We start from the raw sequence: 20,181 nt of genomic DNA, 5'->3' as shown, positions 1-20,181 counted from the left end.
ATAAAATAAAGTATATGTATGCATATGCCACACAGTCAAAAAAATTTCATTCAGATTATCTCATCTCGAGACGTTATTGTAACTTAGTAACATTGTAGACAAATCTCATGGAAAGTGTATGCCTAAGATAATAACGACCCGGGTTCATCTAGGTTACTTGTGTAAGGTCAGTTTTCATCCCTTCAAAATGCATTTCCTCTCACTCTCCGTAATCTCCAAGTTATTTTCTCTCCCCTAAATAATAGTGGAAATCAGAGGAAATTCCGATCAAATTCATTTCTAAATCGGTAAATATGAGAAAATTCTGATCAAGTTCATTTTTAAATCGGTAAATATTAATTATTTTTCTTTCTGTTTTATTATTTTATAAATGATTTCATAAATGAAAATTCATAACTTATCAAGAGAAATAATCAACCGTGGAAACAATAATTATATGCGTAGTCATACCGACAGTATTGGTATATCAAATTGCTTCACACTGACACTTTAAAAGTCAAGTTAATTTTAATATATGTGATATATCTATGTATCTGTCTATCCCGGCTTATAGCCTTCGTTATCTTGAAAGAATCAAACTCACGTGGTCATTGTTTGGAAATAAATTATATTTTTTTCAGGCCATATTTGTGCTATAAAAGATTACTCCATTAATATTCCTGCTGCAAAAAAGACCACAAAAAGAAAACTTACTAACAAGTAATAGACAAAACTCAAATATCAACTTTGGTGCGATTAGCAATTATAAGCGTTGAATCTCTCAGGCAATAGATTGATCTTTCTCAAAAGGATGAAACTCTGTTGACTGCTGTACCTAATTATTCAGAACCCATGCATTATATATAGAAAAATATCGCATTTATTCAAAGAAGCAATGGGTTCAAAATGATGAAACAAGGAAGTAATATTTCAATTTATCGACACATTATTTTTGTAATAACGATATTGTCTGGTTTCACACATAATAATAATTCCATTAAACACGATATGTCGCTATTTCGATGTAGTACTTCTTTTATAATATATATCACGTAAAGGGCACCGTAGTTTTACAAACATATAGGTAAGAAAGATTTCGTTTGCATAAGAAAAGTATCGCTTCAGTTACCCTTTGTCGCGGGGATTCAGAACAGTGGCTATATCTGTTTGACAGCTTATTCGCGTATTTACCGCAGTGTAAAGCCTTAGATGTTTCAACAGTTGTAAACAGATGACGTTTACGTGTGTTCATTTCTCACGGGTCGCTCTACACGAAATCGTAGCTTCCCCTTTTGTTGATCGGTTTTACTATCTACTATATTGATGGAATCGGGGGATTAATATTGACTGATATATGGAGTAGCTCTTTACTCGAGACTGACAAAGAAACAAAATAAGAAACATAATTATGTAGTGATATTTGCAGAATGGTCAGCAAATATGGCAGGCAGGTGAATAAGTATCATCCATTATGTCCTAAACTTCTTCAGCTGGAAATCTGTTGATTCAAAGACTTATTTTTTATTTTATTTGATTTTTTTGCTTCTTTTATTACGGTGACATAACCTATCACGAATCAAGAGAAAAAACGTAACAAAATGTTTAGCACACGATAGGCTATGCATGGCGGCCAGTATTAATGGTGGAGGAAGAACCCGGGAAAACCCCGGGAAGAACCACCGACCCACGAGAAGCTACTGGCAAGCTCTCTCACATACCCACATTGGCCGAATCCTAGACTCGAACCCACGCAGACAGAGGTGAGATGGCAGTGATCCCTAACGGAGAGAACTTTAGATCTCTCGGCCACTCGGGGCTCCGTAACAAAATGTGATTTCATGCCTGGCTAAAATAAATTTGAAATAGAAGGGTCATTTGAACTTTATTTTAAAAGACAAGTTTAAAATGTATCAGGGATGAAGATTATAAGGGATTTGTTTGACGAGTCGCATCTTTGCTCGTACTGTCATTAACATATAACTGGAAATAATGTATGTATGTATGTGTATGTATGATTTAGATTTTTAACGTAGCTTAAAACAATTTTTCAGTCATATCGCTATGATGTCTGCGGTGAGGTAGTTTATAGTGATGTCTAGCGCTAGGGCATAATGTCGCAGACATGTAGCATGATGTCTCACCCAGTTAAATTATCCTGACACCAGGCCGACCAGTTAACACGAACCTCATAATGCTGAGTGCCTAGCGAGCAGCTGTTAGTACCATATTTTTGGCAAGTCTTTATTATGATTTGGCCTGGGTTCGAACCCGCCACCTCCATCATCAGATGTGGACACTCTAACCACTAGGCCACCACATCGGTCAGTGATTTTAAAGATATGATTCAGTAATAAGATGTGATGCATGATGACAGCGGTTGTAGTATACGGTCAAATACCGCAGTGATAGGCACGATGCGGTAATAGGGCGTCGTATTATCAATTGAATTCATCATTACCTGTAATTTCCGAGTTATGGGACGCGTTGGTAGCTTGACGCGGTAATAGGACGTCCTAGTCTCAATCGAATCAGCTTTTATCATTACCTTTGTTCCTGAGCTATGGGACTAGACATTACATATCCACGCTTAGGTGACGACAAGAATGACAAAATGTGTTCGCTTGGCTGTAAATTTCCTTCGCTGTTTGAAGTGTCTGGAAGCGGCCTTTGCCTAAATTTGGACATTATTTTAATTTGCAATTTAACTTCTTTAAGTTGAAGTTTTGTATTATGTACCCTGCAATATATTGCAAAACTTTACATTTATACCAAGACTGATTGTAATTTGCTGTATCAATAGTTTCCTCATTTATAAAGCTTACCTAGAATGAACAATTCCAGCATAAAGTTTCTTAATCACAGTGTATGTAGTTTTATGGAATTATTGTCAAACGTTGTGATTTAACTTGAAACAGGGTCATAGCCCGTGAGATGAGTATAATAGCGTCTCAATCGGATGATTATGTCCACATGAAATACTGTGTAATATCCAACTGGAATTTCAAAACCCTTATAAATGCAGTTGATAATACCTACAAATTTATATTTATGGTTCTCGCATCTTAATTACGGATATAAATGTTGACGCTTTTTTAAGAGGACGTGTAAAAATGTATACAATGTAGCGTTACTGGAGAACGTTCCACTGAGAAAGGGTATTTTGCAATAATCAGGGGGCATCTCAAAATTCTCTCTCTCTCTCTCTCTCTCTCAAGAAACTTGCAGACACTGTTCATTTTAATTGTCAAAGAGCTACGGAAAAATATGAAGGAAATGAAGAAAAAGAATATAATTGTTGGTAATAAAGTACCCGTCATCAAATACGAACGTTGTTTTTGTGAAGAAAAAATAACTTCCTGAAAATTTGTCGCAATTTTTAAATTTAAATTATTTTTTTTACTGATAGTTCATTTACTTTGTCTGGCGGCAATCTCTCACATGGACAATTAGGTGATGTCGCATGACTGGACTAAATGTAATACTGATCACATTGCTACACATTTGACATGTAACGGACATTTGTTTATCACTGCTGAGTTTCAAATCGCTTATTAGGATAACTGTGTTTGGTGAATTCTTGGCAAAGTATTTTTATATTTTTGTTATTTTTTGCTTAATCGACATAGCTAATTTCATCAGCGTTAGTAATTTTCAGGTTCTTTTCTGAAAAGCGATCGGTTCGTGTCGATGTAATAATATATATTGATACAATCATTTTTAAGAGAAAGTCTCTTTTCAGGAGAAAAGTTCAGTTTTCATGTGGAATTACCTTATTTCACGAAAAAGAGCCCGTAACTTGGCAGAAAAATGTTAATCTGCTTGAAAATGGGGAATTTTCATACAATGTAATTTCTGTACGAAAGGTATTAATCTTCTTTAAGACCTGTGATTTATTTTCGTGAATATGGCGGACTCATCATAACAAGTTATTCATGAAAATCTTTTATTTTTTATATATACAGCCAGGATGCACACGTTTATAGTGAATAAATGGTGATTACTTTCCTCCCAAGATAGTCAATAATAAATTTGGTTAAAAGCTGACGATGTATTCATGTTTTATATTACGATAGAGTGATTTCGTTAGCAGAGTTTGTGTTATACAGTTTGAAGACGCGCGCTCCTTCAAAACTCACACAAACTGTCAGAATAAATTGCTCCCGCTGTTTTGTCCCGTGTCACGTAAACTTTAGTACATCGGGCTTCGCGGATATGTAAATATGTACGTTTCTCCATGTTGCTGGTTTCCGCCAGCGTTCTTGTCAGTGCAGACGTCATAATCCAAGGCAGGCATCCCAATGTGAGAAATGCAGCAGACAAGTAAATGAATGAAGACATTTACTAACAGGGATTTTCGTTGAAATACTCAGGGTAACACATAACATATAGGGTAACGACTAAATGTTGGGTATGACAGAAATGTTAGATGAATGATTTATTATTATTATTATTTAAATTTAGTTCACCTGACCCTCCTCCCCGTTTATATTTTCAAGAATTTTTTCCCGGCCTTTATTGGATCTTGAAACAAAATTGAAATTTTTAAGTGATGCTGTTAAAGTTGTAAATTAGCGAAGTGTTCTTCTAATTTTGTTATGGTTTTGTTAAGAAATGGAAGTTAAATATATCGTGTTTGATTTAGTGTGCGATCCTGCTTTATTTATAGTTGTACTTGTTAGAATCAGCAGCCATTATTGTGTTTGTAAAGCCGGTAGTCTATCCACCATTTACTCTTTTGACTCAAATCCCGTTTTTTTAAATTATTATTATAAAAAAATAAAATGTTTACCCCTCATTTTTGTGCAGTCCCGTTTTGTGTACAGTTGTTACATGGTATTGTGATGAAGACATTTACTCTATAGCTTTCAAGAAATGACACAGAGACTGAGTTACTTAATGTAAGAATGGACACCATGTCTTAATTTGTCTTGTCCATTTTGGAGGAGTATACGAGTAATACACACGCACGATTGCACTTACGTAACATGATTAAAATGAGGGACAATAGCAGTTTCCACACAGAACCTGTTAACACACTATTATTGGTATCTTCAGTTTATTAAAATACTGTACAGACTATAATAGTGTGATGTCTGGGTCTGTGTGATGTCTGCTGTAAATCTCTCTTGTAATAATAATAAAATGATGCCGCCATTACGACGATTGTAATGTTCAGTTATTTAGTATTTAAATTATACATGTATAGTATTTTGGTGTAAATGTGTGTCTACGTTTATATTATGCATTATTTTAGTGTTTACATCACGTAAATGTACAAGTTATTTTAGTATTTTAATATAAGTATATATATGTAAATTTAGTAATATACACGATGACAACCGCTACGACCATTGCATTTTTTTGACAGTTAAATTTAGAACAATAGAATAAGTATCATAACTTTAACAGGAATTAATTTTTAAAGTCATAAATATAATTAATTAAATCATTATTAATGTATTAATACCTACACACTTCAAATGTACAAGTTATTTCATATTTTATTATAATTCTATATGTTTAATATTTTTGTGTATATGTATATTAATGTTTATATTACTTTATTTCCACAGCCTACCAGTCCCCCTTGTACAGATCTATTGTTGTCTGCCAAGACAAGATAGTCGTCCTAGACGACGAGTATGAAAGGGTGACGTATAAAGTCAAGATCTATCGACTCCAAGATGGAAAATTCCTGGCATCATCAGACAGACTGGAGTCAATACCAAGTGACATGTGTCTTATGGATGCCGTGACAATTTGTGTCCTTCATTACGAAGGTCTGATAGAAATGATGTCCATTCATTCTACAGACATGTCACGTGATATTAAAACGACCAGGACTTTACGTCTAAAGGGAGTATTGGATGGATATTATGGTGTTGTCAGATTCAAGGATAATCTTCTTATCACTGGTAAGAAACATGGCAGGATGTACTGGTGTATCGTGTCACTTGATGACGGACATGTTGAGACGATTCACCAGATTTGTAAAGGGGGCGAATGTAGCGTGACAACAAAAGACAACATGGTTTATATCTCGTGTTGTTCTGGTGATGAATCCCCTGAGAATGGTGTATATGGATTCGACATTTTGAATCCCAGTCAAAGTAAATATACATACAAACATCAACGTCTACAATTACCGTCATCAATCGTTATAAATGAAGACGGGAATATTTTCGTTCGTAACGTTGGATTCCCTCCCTGTATTCATCAACTTACAGCTTCATGTCAGCTTGTCGCCATTTTCACACAGGGAATTCCATTGGGTCTCTATGCCATATTCTGGGACAATGGACGTCTGTATACCACATGCATGGGGAGTAGTGACATTACTGTATTCCAACCCGTGTATCAAGGTAATTCATATTTCTTATATTTTATTGACATAAAAAACTTATTGACGTCGTAAATAAAATTACAAACTTCATTTATTGACAGTTCTCAAAAATTTCATTTTAAAGGACTATATTGAATAAGGGCCATTTTCTGCCTCCCTCTCCAAATGTCCTTATATTATGTATAATGTACATATGAGGTGGTTAACAGTTATTTCTGACATCAGTTTTGTGTTCATGTGTCCGTTGCCATGGTTACAGGGTGTCAAAACACTATCAGAAAATACATGAAAAGCAGTAATCTTTTCCATTTACTTCATCGATACTGCTTTTCCATGAACTATTCACTCAGTTTCAAATTTGCAATATGCATTTTTATTATTTTAAAGGTTATAAAGCTGTATATATATATATATATATATATATATATAAAGTTTAGTTTCTAAAACTATTCCAAAATGGGCCATTATAGACAAAAATAGAATATCGAACTTATACATCAACTGAAAACTTTCTAAAATACGTTGACAAAAAGGTACTTAACCATACAATACAAAAACTGTTCCTCAGTAAACTGTTCCTCAATAAAATATTGTTTAATATTATTGAATGATGTTTAATATTATTGAATTATTTAAATGATTGTTTGATATTACTGAATATGACGGTAAAGGAGGCATTAACAGGGGCCTATATGTTCACTTCTTCACCGAATACATGGGTTTCTTACCTTAAATGGAAATGACATGTGTTCTTTATGTATTTATGTACTTTTATCCTTATATTTTCATGCTATATAACACATACACTACTGTGTTTCTATTTTTAGAAGAAAAATCAATAAAATGTCTCCCACGCCCCTTGAGGTAGTCTATAGTCAAACTGTAATCTAGTTATAAACTATATATTCATCCGTAAAGATATATGGACATTAATAAGACCAAAAATAAACTATTGGTTCAGCACTTTTAATGAACTTCTGAAAACTGAAATATGTTTTAGAAGTAATGGTATTGTAGAGTATAAGAAAGAAACAGACTATAGGTTTTGTACTCTCCAGAACTTTTGCGTCCATTTTTAAACCAGCGTGGCAATACTGCATTACACTAACTGCATGCTGTTGTCTGTGAAATGAGAAGATGTACACATTTATAAAGAACATATACCTATAACGAACAAATGGAAACACAATCATTGTATTATTCGTTTTGCAAATGCTATTTACCAGCACTTAAGAGTTGACTAAGATGGCAAGTTTGCACATAAACTTTGATGAAAAACGACTCTCAAAGTATGTATTTTTCTACCTTTTCATCGTTTAAAATAACTATATACGACTATAATCTCTCTCTCTCTCGCTCTCCTCTTCCTCCTATGTATGATTAGATTCAATTCTTTGTAGACTCGAAACTGGGGCCCTCGCTGGGGGCAATGAAGATATTCAAAAACGTATAGAAACATTTTAACGAATAAAATAACGTTATATGAATATGTGTTCATATATACCATTAAAGGAAAGCTAGTCACATTATCTCCTTGACTTTTATAAGTTTACAATGGTTTCAAAAGCAATTTTTGTGCCTAAATATTTTAAGTACTATAATACATGTAGGCCGACATCTTCTCCGTATTCCTACGCAAAAATATTGCGAATATCTTGCCGTAAGGCTTTCTATATAACTGGAGGTTCAGGGACATGTTAAAAAGAAATCTATGCAAGCAAGAGACGACGAAACATCTGATAAAAGAAATGCACCCACTAAACATACATTACCTAACGGTAGCAGTTAACCAAAACTAATTGCAAATCCGTTGCCATGGTTACAGGTTGTCAAAACACTTTTAAAAAAGACATGAAAAATAGTCATCTTTTCCATTTACTTCTCATAGATACTGCTTTGTCAAGAACTATTCATTCAGTTTTAAATTTTGCAATATGCATGTTTATTATTTTTGGGTTATAAAGCTCTGCAAATAAAATTTTATTTCTAAAACTATTCCATATGGATTTATCTTTGAAAAAATCATATATATATATATATATATATATATATATATATATATATATAACCCTAGTCGCAGCCTTAAGTGGACCATCAACATTTTGCAGCATTAGGCAGACCAAAATGAATCTTAATAATTATTCAAAATATACAAATATCCATCTAGTTTTTTATAAGTAAGCAACATTTATATGGTTTAAATGCTCCTGGCAATAATTAAAAATATACAAGATACACAGTCTACTTAAATTCCGTATGTTCATTATCAGCATTATGGAGACCAGTGCTTAAATTCAAGCATAAAGAAGACCACGATATATTTATGCCAACATACATCATTTAAGAGACTTTAAACTGAAGATTTAAGTTGCAAAAATGATATTAATGTTGGTTACTTTGACAGATCTTTAGAGATACTTAAATGCTTTCTATAATTATTGAGATACATTTTGGTCTGCCTATTGCTGTAAATTTAGGATGGTTCACTTAAAGCTGTTATTAAAATTATATATGCTTAAATTCTAGCTTAATGAAACCCTTGATATATATCTATGCCAAACTGCATAATTTACAAGACTTTGAACTGAATATTTTGTTACTTCAACAAATCGTTAGTAGATAGTCCAATGCTTTTGTATAATTATTAAGATACATTTTGGTCTGCCTAATGCTGCAAATTTAGGATGGTCCACTTAAAGCTGCTTTTAGAAATATATATGCTTAAATTCTAGCTTAATGAAGACCGTTCTATATACCTATACCAAACTGCATCATTTGGGAGACCATAAACTGAAGATTTAACATGTAAAAAGCATGTAAATGTTGGTTACTTTAAGAATCTTTGGAGATATTTTGATGCTTTGTATAATTACTAAGATACATTTTGGTTTACCTAATGCTGCAAATTAAGGATGGTCCACTTAAAGCATATATGCTTATATTCTAGCACAAACGGCATAATTTATATTCATGCCAAAATGCGTCATTTGGGCGACCATAAACAAACGATTTAGTTTGCAAATGATTTATTCTCACTGTGACCTTTTGGAGAAAAATACACCACCACCCGACTCCCCAGACTGGCCCAAATGTTGCATCTTAATGCTCTCTATACACAACTACAACGGAAAGCATATCAACCCTGAAGCAGGATATTGCTTGATTGCTTGATGTTTAGCTATTAGCTATTATCTATCTTGCCCTGGGGCCAATTGTATCAGCCTGGGCACATTGTATTTACTTAGTGTGAGCTCAATGGCCATCACTTCAGTTGGACATGCATGCCACAAGATCATTTAGTAGTAACGCTGAAAACCATGATGAATTAGCATTTCAAAGGCCTGGGTACCTGACTAATGAGTTGTAGATATTCCCCCGGACCACACCCCAAGCCAGCAGAAACCAATAAAAATATACACACACACACAAACGTACAGTCACTTGAAATTTGATCATCGCTTTATTATTGCTAATGTTTAGTATGTATTATGCGCATTTTGAGTAAACAGACACATTCAAAGAATGCCTTCCTTTAGTCATTAGCCCTTTTAAAATATCTGGCCCCCTCGCCATCATTTGACCTGATTCAGCCATGAAAGCTAAGCATCAACTACCAATCAGAAGTGACTAGAAGATACAAAAACTAAATAAAAGATTGACATGATCTTCACAAAGGGTGGTGGCTAGGGACAGTGTGTATATCAAAACATTTGGCCTGGCATTAGCACCATTGGTAATGTACCTCAGCCTTTAAACGAGACCTCCTTCAATACAACAGTTAATTTCCCTTTTCCTAAAGAGAGTGATCACAGACTATATATTGTGACTGTATGCAAATGATAGGCACTACTGCTACATTCAGTGATAAGTAATGAAGGTCATTCATGTACGTGATCATGCATTCAGTATAAGCAGCACTGAAATGCTTAAGCTACAATTAAAAAATAGTTAAGTGGGCCAACAGTTTTTAATGCAAACCAAACACAACACAGCTTAACACCTGTTATGTATTTTTTAATTTATGCTGTGTGCTCGACTTTTGTCCAAGATTGTGGATTGTGAAGCTTTTGCATACCTGACATTTTTCCATGAATTGTAGGTTTTAAGCAAGATATTTACTAAAACTGAGCTTCAAAAGACAAGCCTTGCTTACAATTAAACTGGTTTTCCTGTTGGAGTAATACACATTTTTGTCTGTCTTTGGTCAATAAAAGTTTGTATAAATAGGGAGTTGATAAAGAAATCATTGTTTTAGATCAGTTGCAGCGAATCTTTTGAGTTTACAGTTGTGTTGCTGAAATCATTTTTCGAGGGTAATTATTTAAATTATTCTTTGAATATACTCATTGACTTCAGATTGTTACATTACTTGGACTTTTGTGAATTCAAAGACATTCTGGACTGCATCATTGGAATACCAGGACATTCAAGACTATTGGTATATCAGAGTGTTTTATAGCCCCACCCAGTCACATTAATTTATACTGACACCAGGCTGATATATCATCATGCCTCACCCAGTCACCTAATCCTGACACCTGGCTGACCAGTCCCAACTCTAACCTCTTAATGTTGTGAGCCAAGCGAGGTAGCTGCTAGTAACATTTTCACAAGTCTTTGGTGTGATTCAGGTGGGGTTCTAACCTGTGATGTCCCTCATCAGATGCCAATGTTCTAACCACTAGGCCACCAGAGCGGTCTGGTATATCAGGACATTCATGGATATTGTAATTTATTTGGAACATTATTTTCTGAATTGTGATAGGACATCTGGGATTATTTGAAATTTAAATTGAACTTTTCTTTTTGTATTCTAGGGAAAAAATTGCTTGTTGAACTGTAATTAAATTGTTGGTTTGACTTTCTTTCTGTTACATATTGTAAGAACTATAGTTGTAACAAATCGTGTGGTCCTGGTTACATCATTAGCAAAACCAAATATGGCTAAAGGCTTGTGTGAAAGTTGATAATTTTTGTCTATTGTTAATGATGGAAGCCATCTTGAATGACAGACTAACCACATCTGTACAAATTTAAATTAGTTCACAGCAAGGATCATCTTTACAAAAATGTTAATATTGCAATGGGCAAAGCAGGTTTTGGAAGCCATTTATGATACAAAGCTACAGTGGGCAGCACTGGAAGGCAATAAAATATTTCATCTGTGCTATGTACCAAACAAATATGTGCACAATGAAACCTACAAGTATGCACATACCAACAATTCAGTACAAGTTTTCATAAGCATGCAAAATATGAATAGAACAAGAACAATAGATGTTCAGCCAAGGGCCATACCATTAACTTATCATGCAGGAGATACAATAATATCTTGCTGATCATTTTCAAGGCATTAGAGGGGGAAATAGGAATGATGGAATATGCCCATACAAATTGATGCCATAGACAAATGTTAAGTTTAATGTGTAAGTATACAACATTCTCGGAGAGGTTTCAGCACTTACAGTATAAAGTCAAATGATGGTTTTAATAATGTGCCAGTATACATTGTCCTGGATAGTTTTCAGCACTTCTACTTATCGATAAAAACGCAAAAGTTCAACCTTCTATGCCATATTAATAAATTTTGCATCTATTATATGCACTACATTAATTGTTGTTTTATATTTTTGTGAGCTGAATAATGAAAAAATAGCTCTGAAAGAAGGAAAATGTATTACAAAAAGATGTTAGATAAGTAGATGAAAAATTTATTGACTCCTTAATTATATGTATCTATTTTGCTAAAGTAACAAATACGGATCAGTATTTCAATGCAAACAGTACGTGATAAATATTCAACTGGAATGATCACAAACTTTATTCAAACAAGTCACTACAAATGATTGATTTTGTAAGATGTCACCTCACTAAAAACTGGTAACTTAATTTTATTATTACTGTCCCATCTACAATAAATTAAGTATTCTTGGTGTTTGATTTCAGTGCGTTATGTGTACAATCACTGCTCAAACTATTGCAGACATATCTATGCTTATTCAAATGGCATGAATGACCAAGCACCAAACAAAGGGGTGGTCGGTAAAAGAGACCTAAATTTATAAATCAGTCTCTTCAAGTCACTACTAATCATCATTACCAATCTTAAAGCTAAAGGTTGTTCAAATTATGGGGTAATTACTTATAAAAACAGAAATAAAACTGCCAACATGGTCATGCAACTTGGTGGTGTTGTCACAGAATCATCACACAATTAGTTGATCGTTGAATTATGTTGCCCATTCCCAATAAAAATTTCTCACTTGTTCATTAACAATTATTGTTGCTGTAGCCATTCAAGAAAAAGGTGTCAAAACGGTGATTACTGAGTATTTACAATGGATAACAGTACACGTAAATGTAACTTTTACTGTTCTAATATAGGGAAACTTGAATCCATGGACAGAATAAGTGTTAAAAACAATTAGCATGAGATTTAGGTCTTGACAAGACAACCATCTGAGCAACCATGACAGTAGCTGAAAATCATATCAAATTTTCAAAATCACACCTAACCATAAATGTGCTTCATCGATCCATATGTGTATGTGTGTGTCTGATTTGGAGTTTTTAATGTAGCTATAACAACTTTTCAGTCATATCACTATGATGTCTGCAGTGTGGCAGTTTATAGTCATGCCTAGTACTGGGGCATCATGTTGCAGACATGTAGCATGATGTCCCACCCAGTCACATTATCCTGACACCATTCTGACCAGTCCTAACACTAACTTCTTAATGCTGAGCGCAAAGCGAGGCAGCTGTTTGTACCATTTTTGTAAGTCTTTGATATGATTAGGCTTAGGATTGAATCCATGACCTCCTGCATCCAAGGCGGATGCTCTATCCACTAGGCCACCGGAATGGTTCGATACTTATGTAAATTGTTCAGTTATTTTTGGGGCATTGAATTCAGACATGCAAGGATGTGTGACAAAAGATTCAATATTATACTTCTGTTTGCATAGTTTCATTGGAATTATTATGAATTCTGCTCCAGTGGCCTATTGGTTAGAGCGTACCTAGAATAAATGTGAGGCTGGTAAATGAAAAAATAATTCAAAAGGGCATTACCAAACAAACATCTCCACTAGGTTTCTCTTAAAATAGCACAATGTCAATAAGCAAAGGCTTAAAGAGTCTGCAGGTGCCCACAAAAGATATCTGCTGGAAGTAATCTACATTTTCTTGTTTATTAATTTCTTGATATGAAACACAGTAGATCATTACACAAAGAACCAAATGGCAGAGAATATCCAAATGAATGTTCATACTAAGTTCCAAACGAGTTGAAAATGGTTCTCCTATATGTGTGATAGAACGAAAACAACCTTAGGCACAGTGTTGATAAAGAATGTCTGAAGAAACATTCTAAATAAATTTTCATAGTAAGGTACAATGAAGGCTGCATTGTATGCCAGCACCATGTAAACATTCCTATGCAGACAACTGAAACTTCTGCTGAAACCATTTTTATTCTGTCATGACCTTTGATCCCAATATCAATAAGCTTCTTCATTAACTTAAATGCAAATCATGCAGAGTGCTGTCCATATCTGTGAGCTGATGTCATTATGCTCTTATTCTTTGTCAAAATAACCGGATATTTGAGCATTTTCTTTCCCAAATTGATAGTATTCTTTCTTACTTTAAAGGAGACTAGAAATCAAAATTTTCCTTCTACGTATGTAATTCTCTATAGATTTTAATTCGACTGACATGTTTATAAATTAAATATCGTAAGCGGGTAGTGATTTTATTGCATGGAAGATACCACGATTCCGTAAATTGCCGAGTTTTTCCGAGTTTTAATGAGACGACAGATCACATGGTACCGTGACGCAATACTAGCCAGTCCTCGAATACAAACATAAACATTGGCAAGCGAGGCAGACGGAAGGAGACCACATTAGGGTTGCACATTCAAAACTTGAATCTGCAGTCTGATATAATAGTTTATGTACTGTACTGGTCAGTGTTAAAAGAATTTTTTTAGGCACAGGCCCCGGGCTGGTGACTTAAATAAACTCAAGCCCTGACTGAAATTCCACAAGCCCGGACAGTTCATACCTGTCAACTCTCAAGCCGGGAGAAAAACCTCCTGATTTTGGGGGTATTTCCTCATCTACATCCCGATCTCGTAATATCTCTAAATTTTTCGCAGCGAAGTCCCGATAATTACATTGTGTCTGTCAATTTTCATTTGTCAGAATAAGAAAAAACCAACCCCAAACCGTTTATAAATAGATATAACGTACGCAATCCACGCAAGCTGCCACACTGCAGACATTGTAGTGATATGACTGAAAAATTGTTAAAGCTACATTAAAAATTCAAATCACACGCAAACACGTCTAAATCCGGCACTGGACGAAATAATTAATATCGCACAACAGTTTTTTTTTTCTTTATTTTCTTCATCAGTAAATAGAACGTTAAAATTAAACATTATTAAAGTAAATTTCAGATGTTTTTAAACAACTACAACAGTGCTATAGTATAACAAAATTAAAAGAATACAATTGTCATCAATTAGCTTAAATGAATGATCACTGTGAAATTTTCTCTGCGAACAAAAATCGCATCTCCATTTCCGCCAAAGAAACTCGGCCAGTTAACACCTGACATTCCTCGACCATATATGTAAAGTTTAATTACCATAATTAAATTAAAAGGAATAAAACAAAATATACCATGCAGTATATGTGGCCCTAAAGAACTAATTCTGAATAAATATTTTGTTCAGCAAACAGTGTTACATGCATTAAGACTTAAACCTGAAGTCCATGGCATCGTAAGTAACAACAAAATAGGCATCGTTTATTTTGGGAATCAATTGCTGGTGCTTACACGCACACACACTGTCGAACAGGGTTTCTTTGAAGTATGTCCGAAGGGCAGTCCTTTTCACAAGATCAATGCAAGGATGGAGTATGTTCATCAGTCACATCGGCTTTGTTGTGATGTGATGTGATTTTGATTTTTAACGTAGCTTTAACAATTTTTCAGTCATATCGCTACAATGTCTGCAATGTGGCAGTTTATAGTGATGTCTAGCACTGGGGCATCATGCCGCAGACATGTAGCATGATGTCCCACCCAGTCACATTATCCTGACACCAGGCCGACCAGTCCTAACACTAACCTCTTAATGCTGAACGCCAAGCGAGGCAGCTGTTAGTACCATTTTTAAAGTCTTTCGTATGATTCGGCCGGGGATCGAACCCACGATCTCCCGCATCTGAGGTGGATGCTCTAACCACTAGGCCACCGGAACGGTCACATCGGTTTTATTGTTTGCGTACTTAAATCAAAACTTTAGCTATTTTGCAATTTAGCCAGAGCTGACCAGAATATGCAAAATGGGCTTGTCCTGGGGGAATAATAAGGCGTATCACATGGAGAAAAGGTACGTCCCATGGGCGCTCGCACATTGGGGCAAGGGGTTGGGTCAATAGTCCCCCCACCCCCAGTTTGTATTGTCAGCCATTTAATGTGAAACTTTGACCTCTTTTCTTTTAATCGCTGTTATTTAAACTGCCCAAGGAATAATTTTATATCAGTTCCAATCATTACAGATCACCGTTTATACATACTACATGTATACAATGATTTTTTTTTTAAATTTGTAATTTTTATAAGATTACTGAAAATTGTGTTTTCTCGAAACACGACAGGTTTAGAATATTATTTCTGGCAAAGCCTCCATTTGATTAAAATCAAATCTAAATTTCACCTTGGACAGTAGTGATTTGATTTAGATTGTGCCGTGTTAAGGTATGCATGTCAACATCTTGAAAATACATTTACTAATTTCACCAGCGCGATCAAAGTTTCCTCAGGCAAACAATTTTTGTTTTGACAAGCCTGACGGGCACCTCATTTTGAATACAGGATGGGCCGGAACTAAAACCAGAGGGACCCAGGGTGTCGGGCTATCCTATTTATTTTTAGCACTGCTGGTGTAAATAAAAGATCTGTGAATTGATTGTTGCATTTTGTGGTCACTTACTCGGCCTTCTGCCTATTTTCGTAACTCACACATTTAACACTTTTCCCAGGATTTAAAATATTCAACGTTATGTCTGGAACAGAGCCAACTTTTTGTCTAAGCCTAGCATTTGCGTATCCTTGAACTGCCATTTTTTCAGAATCCCTCTCGTAACAGTTCTTTGAGAAATGTAACGAGCACATAGGGCTGTATGGTGTTGCTTTGAAATCGACTTGTTTGTAATAATGTATCCATTCTTTCAGTATGCCTTTATCTTTCGGAAAAGAAAAAAAAAATGTTGTCCACTGGCTTTTCTTAATGTTTTATTACAAACGTAAGCAACGCAAAATGGTATTGTCTTTTACTCTGGCAACTCCCACTTGGGCTGCTGGAGTCGCTACTATGACGTCACATCCCGAAAGTAACCGAATAGGAGCGGAAATTTTGCATACGAGGTCACGGAAATTCAGCTCCTAGAAGATAGGCCAATATTTTAATATTGGCATTTCGGTCGCAAATGATACTTCAGAATAAGATTTACTGCTATAGTACCTTTATTATTATCCAATATTTCCATTGGTTTCTGGTCTCCTTTAAGAGCAAACAATTCACAAAGCTTGGTAATTGTAAATGGAGGGGAACTGTATTTTTTTGCAGATGAAAATGGAAAGACATATATGGGTGGAGAGATGGACATCATCAAATAATACTCTGTTTGATGGCATGCACATACAAATTGTCTCAGCTGTTCAAGACAAATTAAAATTAGGTCCCCCACTGGTTAATAATTAAGTGAAACTGACATAATTGGGACACATTATGTTCTAAGAAACGTTCCGCTAAGTTGTATCAATATTAGCTCAGCTGTTTATATGGATAAATTTATATTATGTTTTCCATATAATGAAATGACATCATTGATAAGGGTGCCACCCCAAATTAAAGCTTGTGGTTGAGCATATCCTAAGAAACATTCCTGCCATGTTTGATCCAGAATGTCCCAGCAGTCTTTGAGAAGTCAATAGCAAATGCAGACAGTCAACACTGAATACATGGCAGATGCATAATCAGGCCATAAACTCATACGGTTCCCTAGTTAAAATTTGGCAAAGTATGACTTCTGACCATCTCCTGTGACCTACATCCTTGTATGAAGCTAAGTTCATGACATGCAAAAACATCATGACTATGCTTCAAAATGTCAGGAAATTACAAGCTTCAGAAAAAACAGGACTCAACAAAATATTAACTAAGATTCTGGAATGTTCATCATATTTATTATCCTGCACTGTTTCCGTATAGTATCCTTACAGGGATTTGATAGTTCTCTAGATGAGAGCATTCAGTTTCAATTTTAACCCATACTTTTCTCTCTCCATCTTCACTGGTTTCCACCCTTCTTTCAATTGCTTCTCTTAAAACCGATAAATGATCGCTTTGGAATATTTCTTTTGTGTAACAGTTTCTGATGATAAGGATTTAAATGCAATAAATAATCTGGCCATATCCCTCATTTCTGACATAACAAACATTCTTACTTTGTCTTTGTTTCCCTTTTCATATCTTTGAAATTGTCGATATCCAACTTGCTGGATAAGAGAATCAGTGTGACACAATTCTCCAGCCTCTTTGGTCCTAAACTTGTTCAGGATCTCTTCCACAACCTCTTTATCTTTGTGAATGATTGTGCTGGCCAAAAGCTTTGGCTTCATACCATCTGCGGTTAAACTTATGCAAGTTTGTTTATGCTTGTAAAAGGAACGGTTTGACAAAAATCTCTTGCAGCCATAACACATTCTTCAGTCATCATCATACTTGGGGTTTTTTTTTCCCCTCATGAACTGCATTTTATCAGTTTCATTCATTGTTGGTTTCCTTCCCTTCGCTTGTTCTCAAAAAACTTATTTTGCAGTTGTTTGGGCAGCAACATAGCAATCTTTACTTCTTCCTCAAATTTGTGTTTCCTCAGGATGTGTTGGTTTAGCTTTCTACCAGTAATTATCTAATGGCAATATATGCAATAACAGTTAGTTTCTGGAAAAGAAGAAAATATTTTACCTTATTTAACCCATTTCCCCTTGATAAAAGTCCAAAGTTCTAACAAGAGTCTCAAGATCGGTCGGAACCTCAACCAGTCAAAGTGTACACTTAAATCTTGTTACAAGTAGCATAGGTTCTGATATGATGTCATACAGTATAGTCATCCCATGTGGACATTCCAACATTTAAAAAGGAAAGTGAGTAGTCACGCAAATTTCAAAATTACTACATATGAAGTCATACTGGACATCAAACTAGAAAATATTTCATTTGGAACAAACTAAAGACTGTGAAAACTACCCAAAAAGGGTTCTCTAGAATGAACTTGGAATGCAAAACAAACTCCTATAATATCAGGTCAAAAGTTTTTTGGCATAATTTTGTTCTCAGATTCCAGTGAGGGTAGTATAAAGGCTCTACTTATGTTCAAAGGGGTGAGCTAAAATTTAACTTGTAGTCATCCCACAAATTCTAGTGATTTTAAAGTTGTTTCACTCAAAACTTAACAATGGAAAAGTGCACATGGATATACATATGATGCTCCTTTGTCCCACTGTCTGACATACCAACCAAAGCAAGACCTTGTCCATAAGGCAGATACAATTTTCAGCAACATATAACAAAAGAAAATGTAACATTACTGCCAGCTTTAAAATGCAAGAAGTGTGATCTGATGTGATGAAGGCAATATTGTGTCGAAACTGAAATGCTTGTACAGTACACTTAGACCGAGAGTTCAGTTTCAGAAACTAAAGTTCCAAATACCATGCAAACAGCTGTCTCATTGCTATATCTCTTAACTGTGTATCGGCTGTTTGGGGAGTTAAGTGGCAGCAGTCATCTCTTCTGCTGTGAGCAATACTCAAATCAACATTACACTTTGTCCAATAAATATAATTGTTGCCTTTCCTGCTTTTTTCCAGGCACATCCATGAATCAGAATATTTAATTCTATAATTTCATGTCAGTTGTTTGATCACGCATTCATTTGGTTAAGATTAAAGCATCTGAGGTATTCATGTAGGTTTTTCTGGTTCTCTAACCAACTCCACTGAATCTATGAAAACCTAGATCTTGACTAAACCCAGACAAGCCAATATCAAGATTTTACTGCAACAATCATATTTTTATACACTTTGGATTTATTTAATAAATCTTTAATATAAGGATAAGTTCAGTAAGGGCTGTTCCATTAAAACATACATGGGACCCAGGTAAGGCACTTTTAAAGTGGGGTACTCAACCAAAGATGCAATTTTTAGAATTTTCTTAACATTTTAATCAGGGCTGAGCAAATTAGTCACTAGTCCAGGACAAGTGGTATCAGAAAATTCACTAGTCCCACCGTTCTCTTCACTAGTCCCACCTTACTTTTCACTGGTACGAAAATGGTAATTACTTGCCAAGATTTTATGAGACGTATGTACATAATCCATAGAAGAAGAAAAACAAACAAAATAATATACAACATAATTATTTCTTAACAGAATTTAATCTTTCAAAAACATTGATTGTTATACATTTGGCTTCTTCAGGTTCATGTATATATATTTAGCTGATGGATTTACAAATATGTCCATGTACATTTTATCCCTCCATTTTCAAACAAATTTACCTCCTTCAAATTGCCGTTATTTCCTTCCTTGCGAAAATAATTTAGCAAACTCATTTTGTCCACCAAGTAACTATCAGCTTGATTGACAACTACTTCTAAAGTGATCATAACATCAATTTTCTCTTTTAAATATGAACTGAAACAGCTCATTAATTAGTGTGATTGTTTTGCTTCAAACACAATATCGCACATGGAAGTGAATCATCTGTATAA

At 34.8% G+C, this 20,181-nt stretch overlaps 1 protein-coding gene across 2 annotated transcripts in view; it reads left to right on the top strand.

Moving 5' to 3' along the window:
* Nucleotides 1–20,181, top strand: part of LOC149769420 (uncharacterized) — a 43,624-nt gene that overhangs the window by 2,737 nt on the left and 20,706 nt on the right. For both annotated transcript variants that reach the window (XR_016419156.1, XM_089949891.1), the window contains exon 3: nt 5,553–6,341. Coding sequence is in view for 1 of the 2 variants with exons in the window: in XM_089949891.1 (XP_089806017.1) it covers nt 5,553–6,341 (789 nt within the window). In the remaining variant the exon portion in view is untranslated. The remainder of the gene's footprint in view (nt 1–5,552; nt 6,342–20,181) is intronic.

This window comes from Sinohyriopsis cumingii, unplaced genomic scaffold (genome assembly GCF_028554795.1).
Source record: "Sinohyriopsis cumingii isolate HCF-2022 unplaced genomic scaffold, ASM2855479v2 utg003754l, whole genome shotgun sequence".
Taxonomy (NCBI): domain Eukaryota; kingdom Metazoa; phylum Mollusca; class Bivalvia; order Unionida; family Unionidae; genus Sinohyriopsis; species Sinohyriopsis cumingii.
This window is presented reverse-complemented; position numbering and strand designations above follow the sequence as displayed.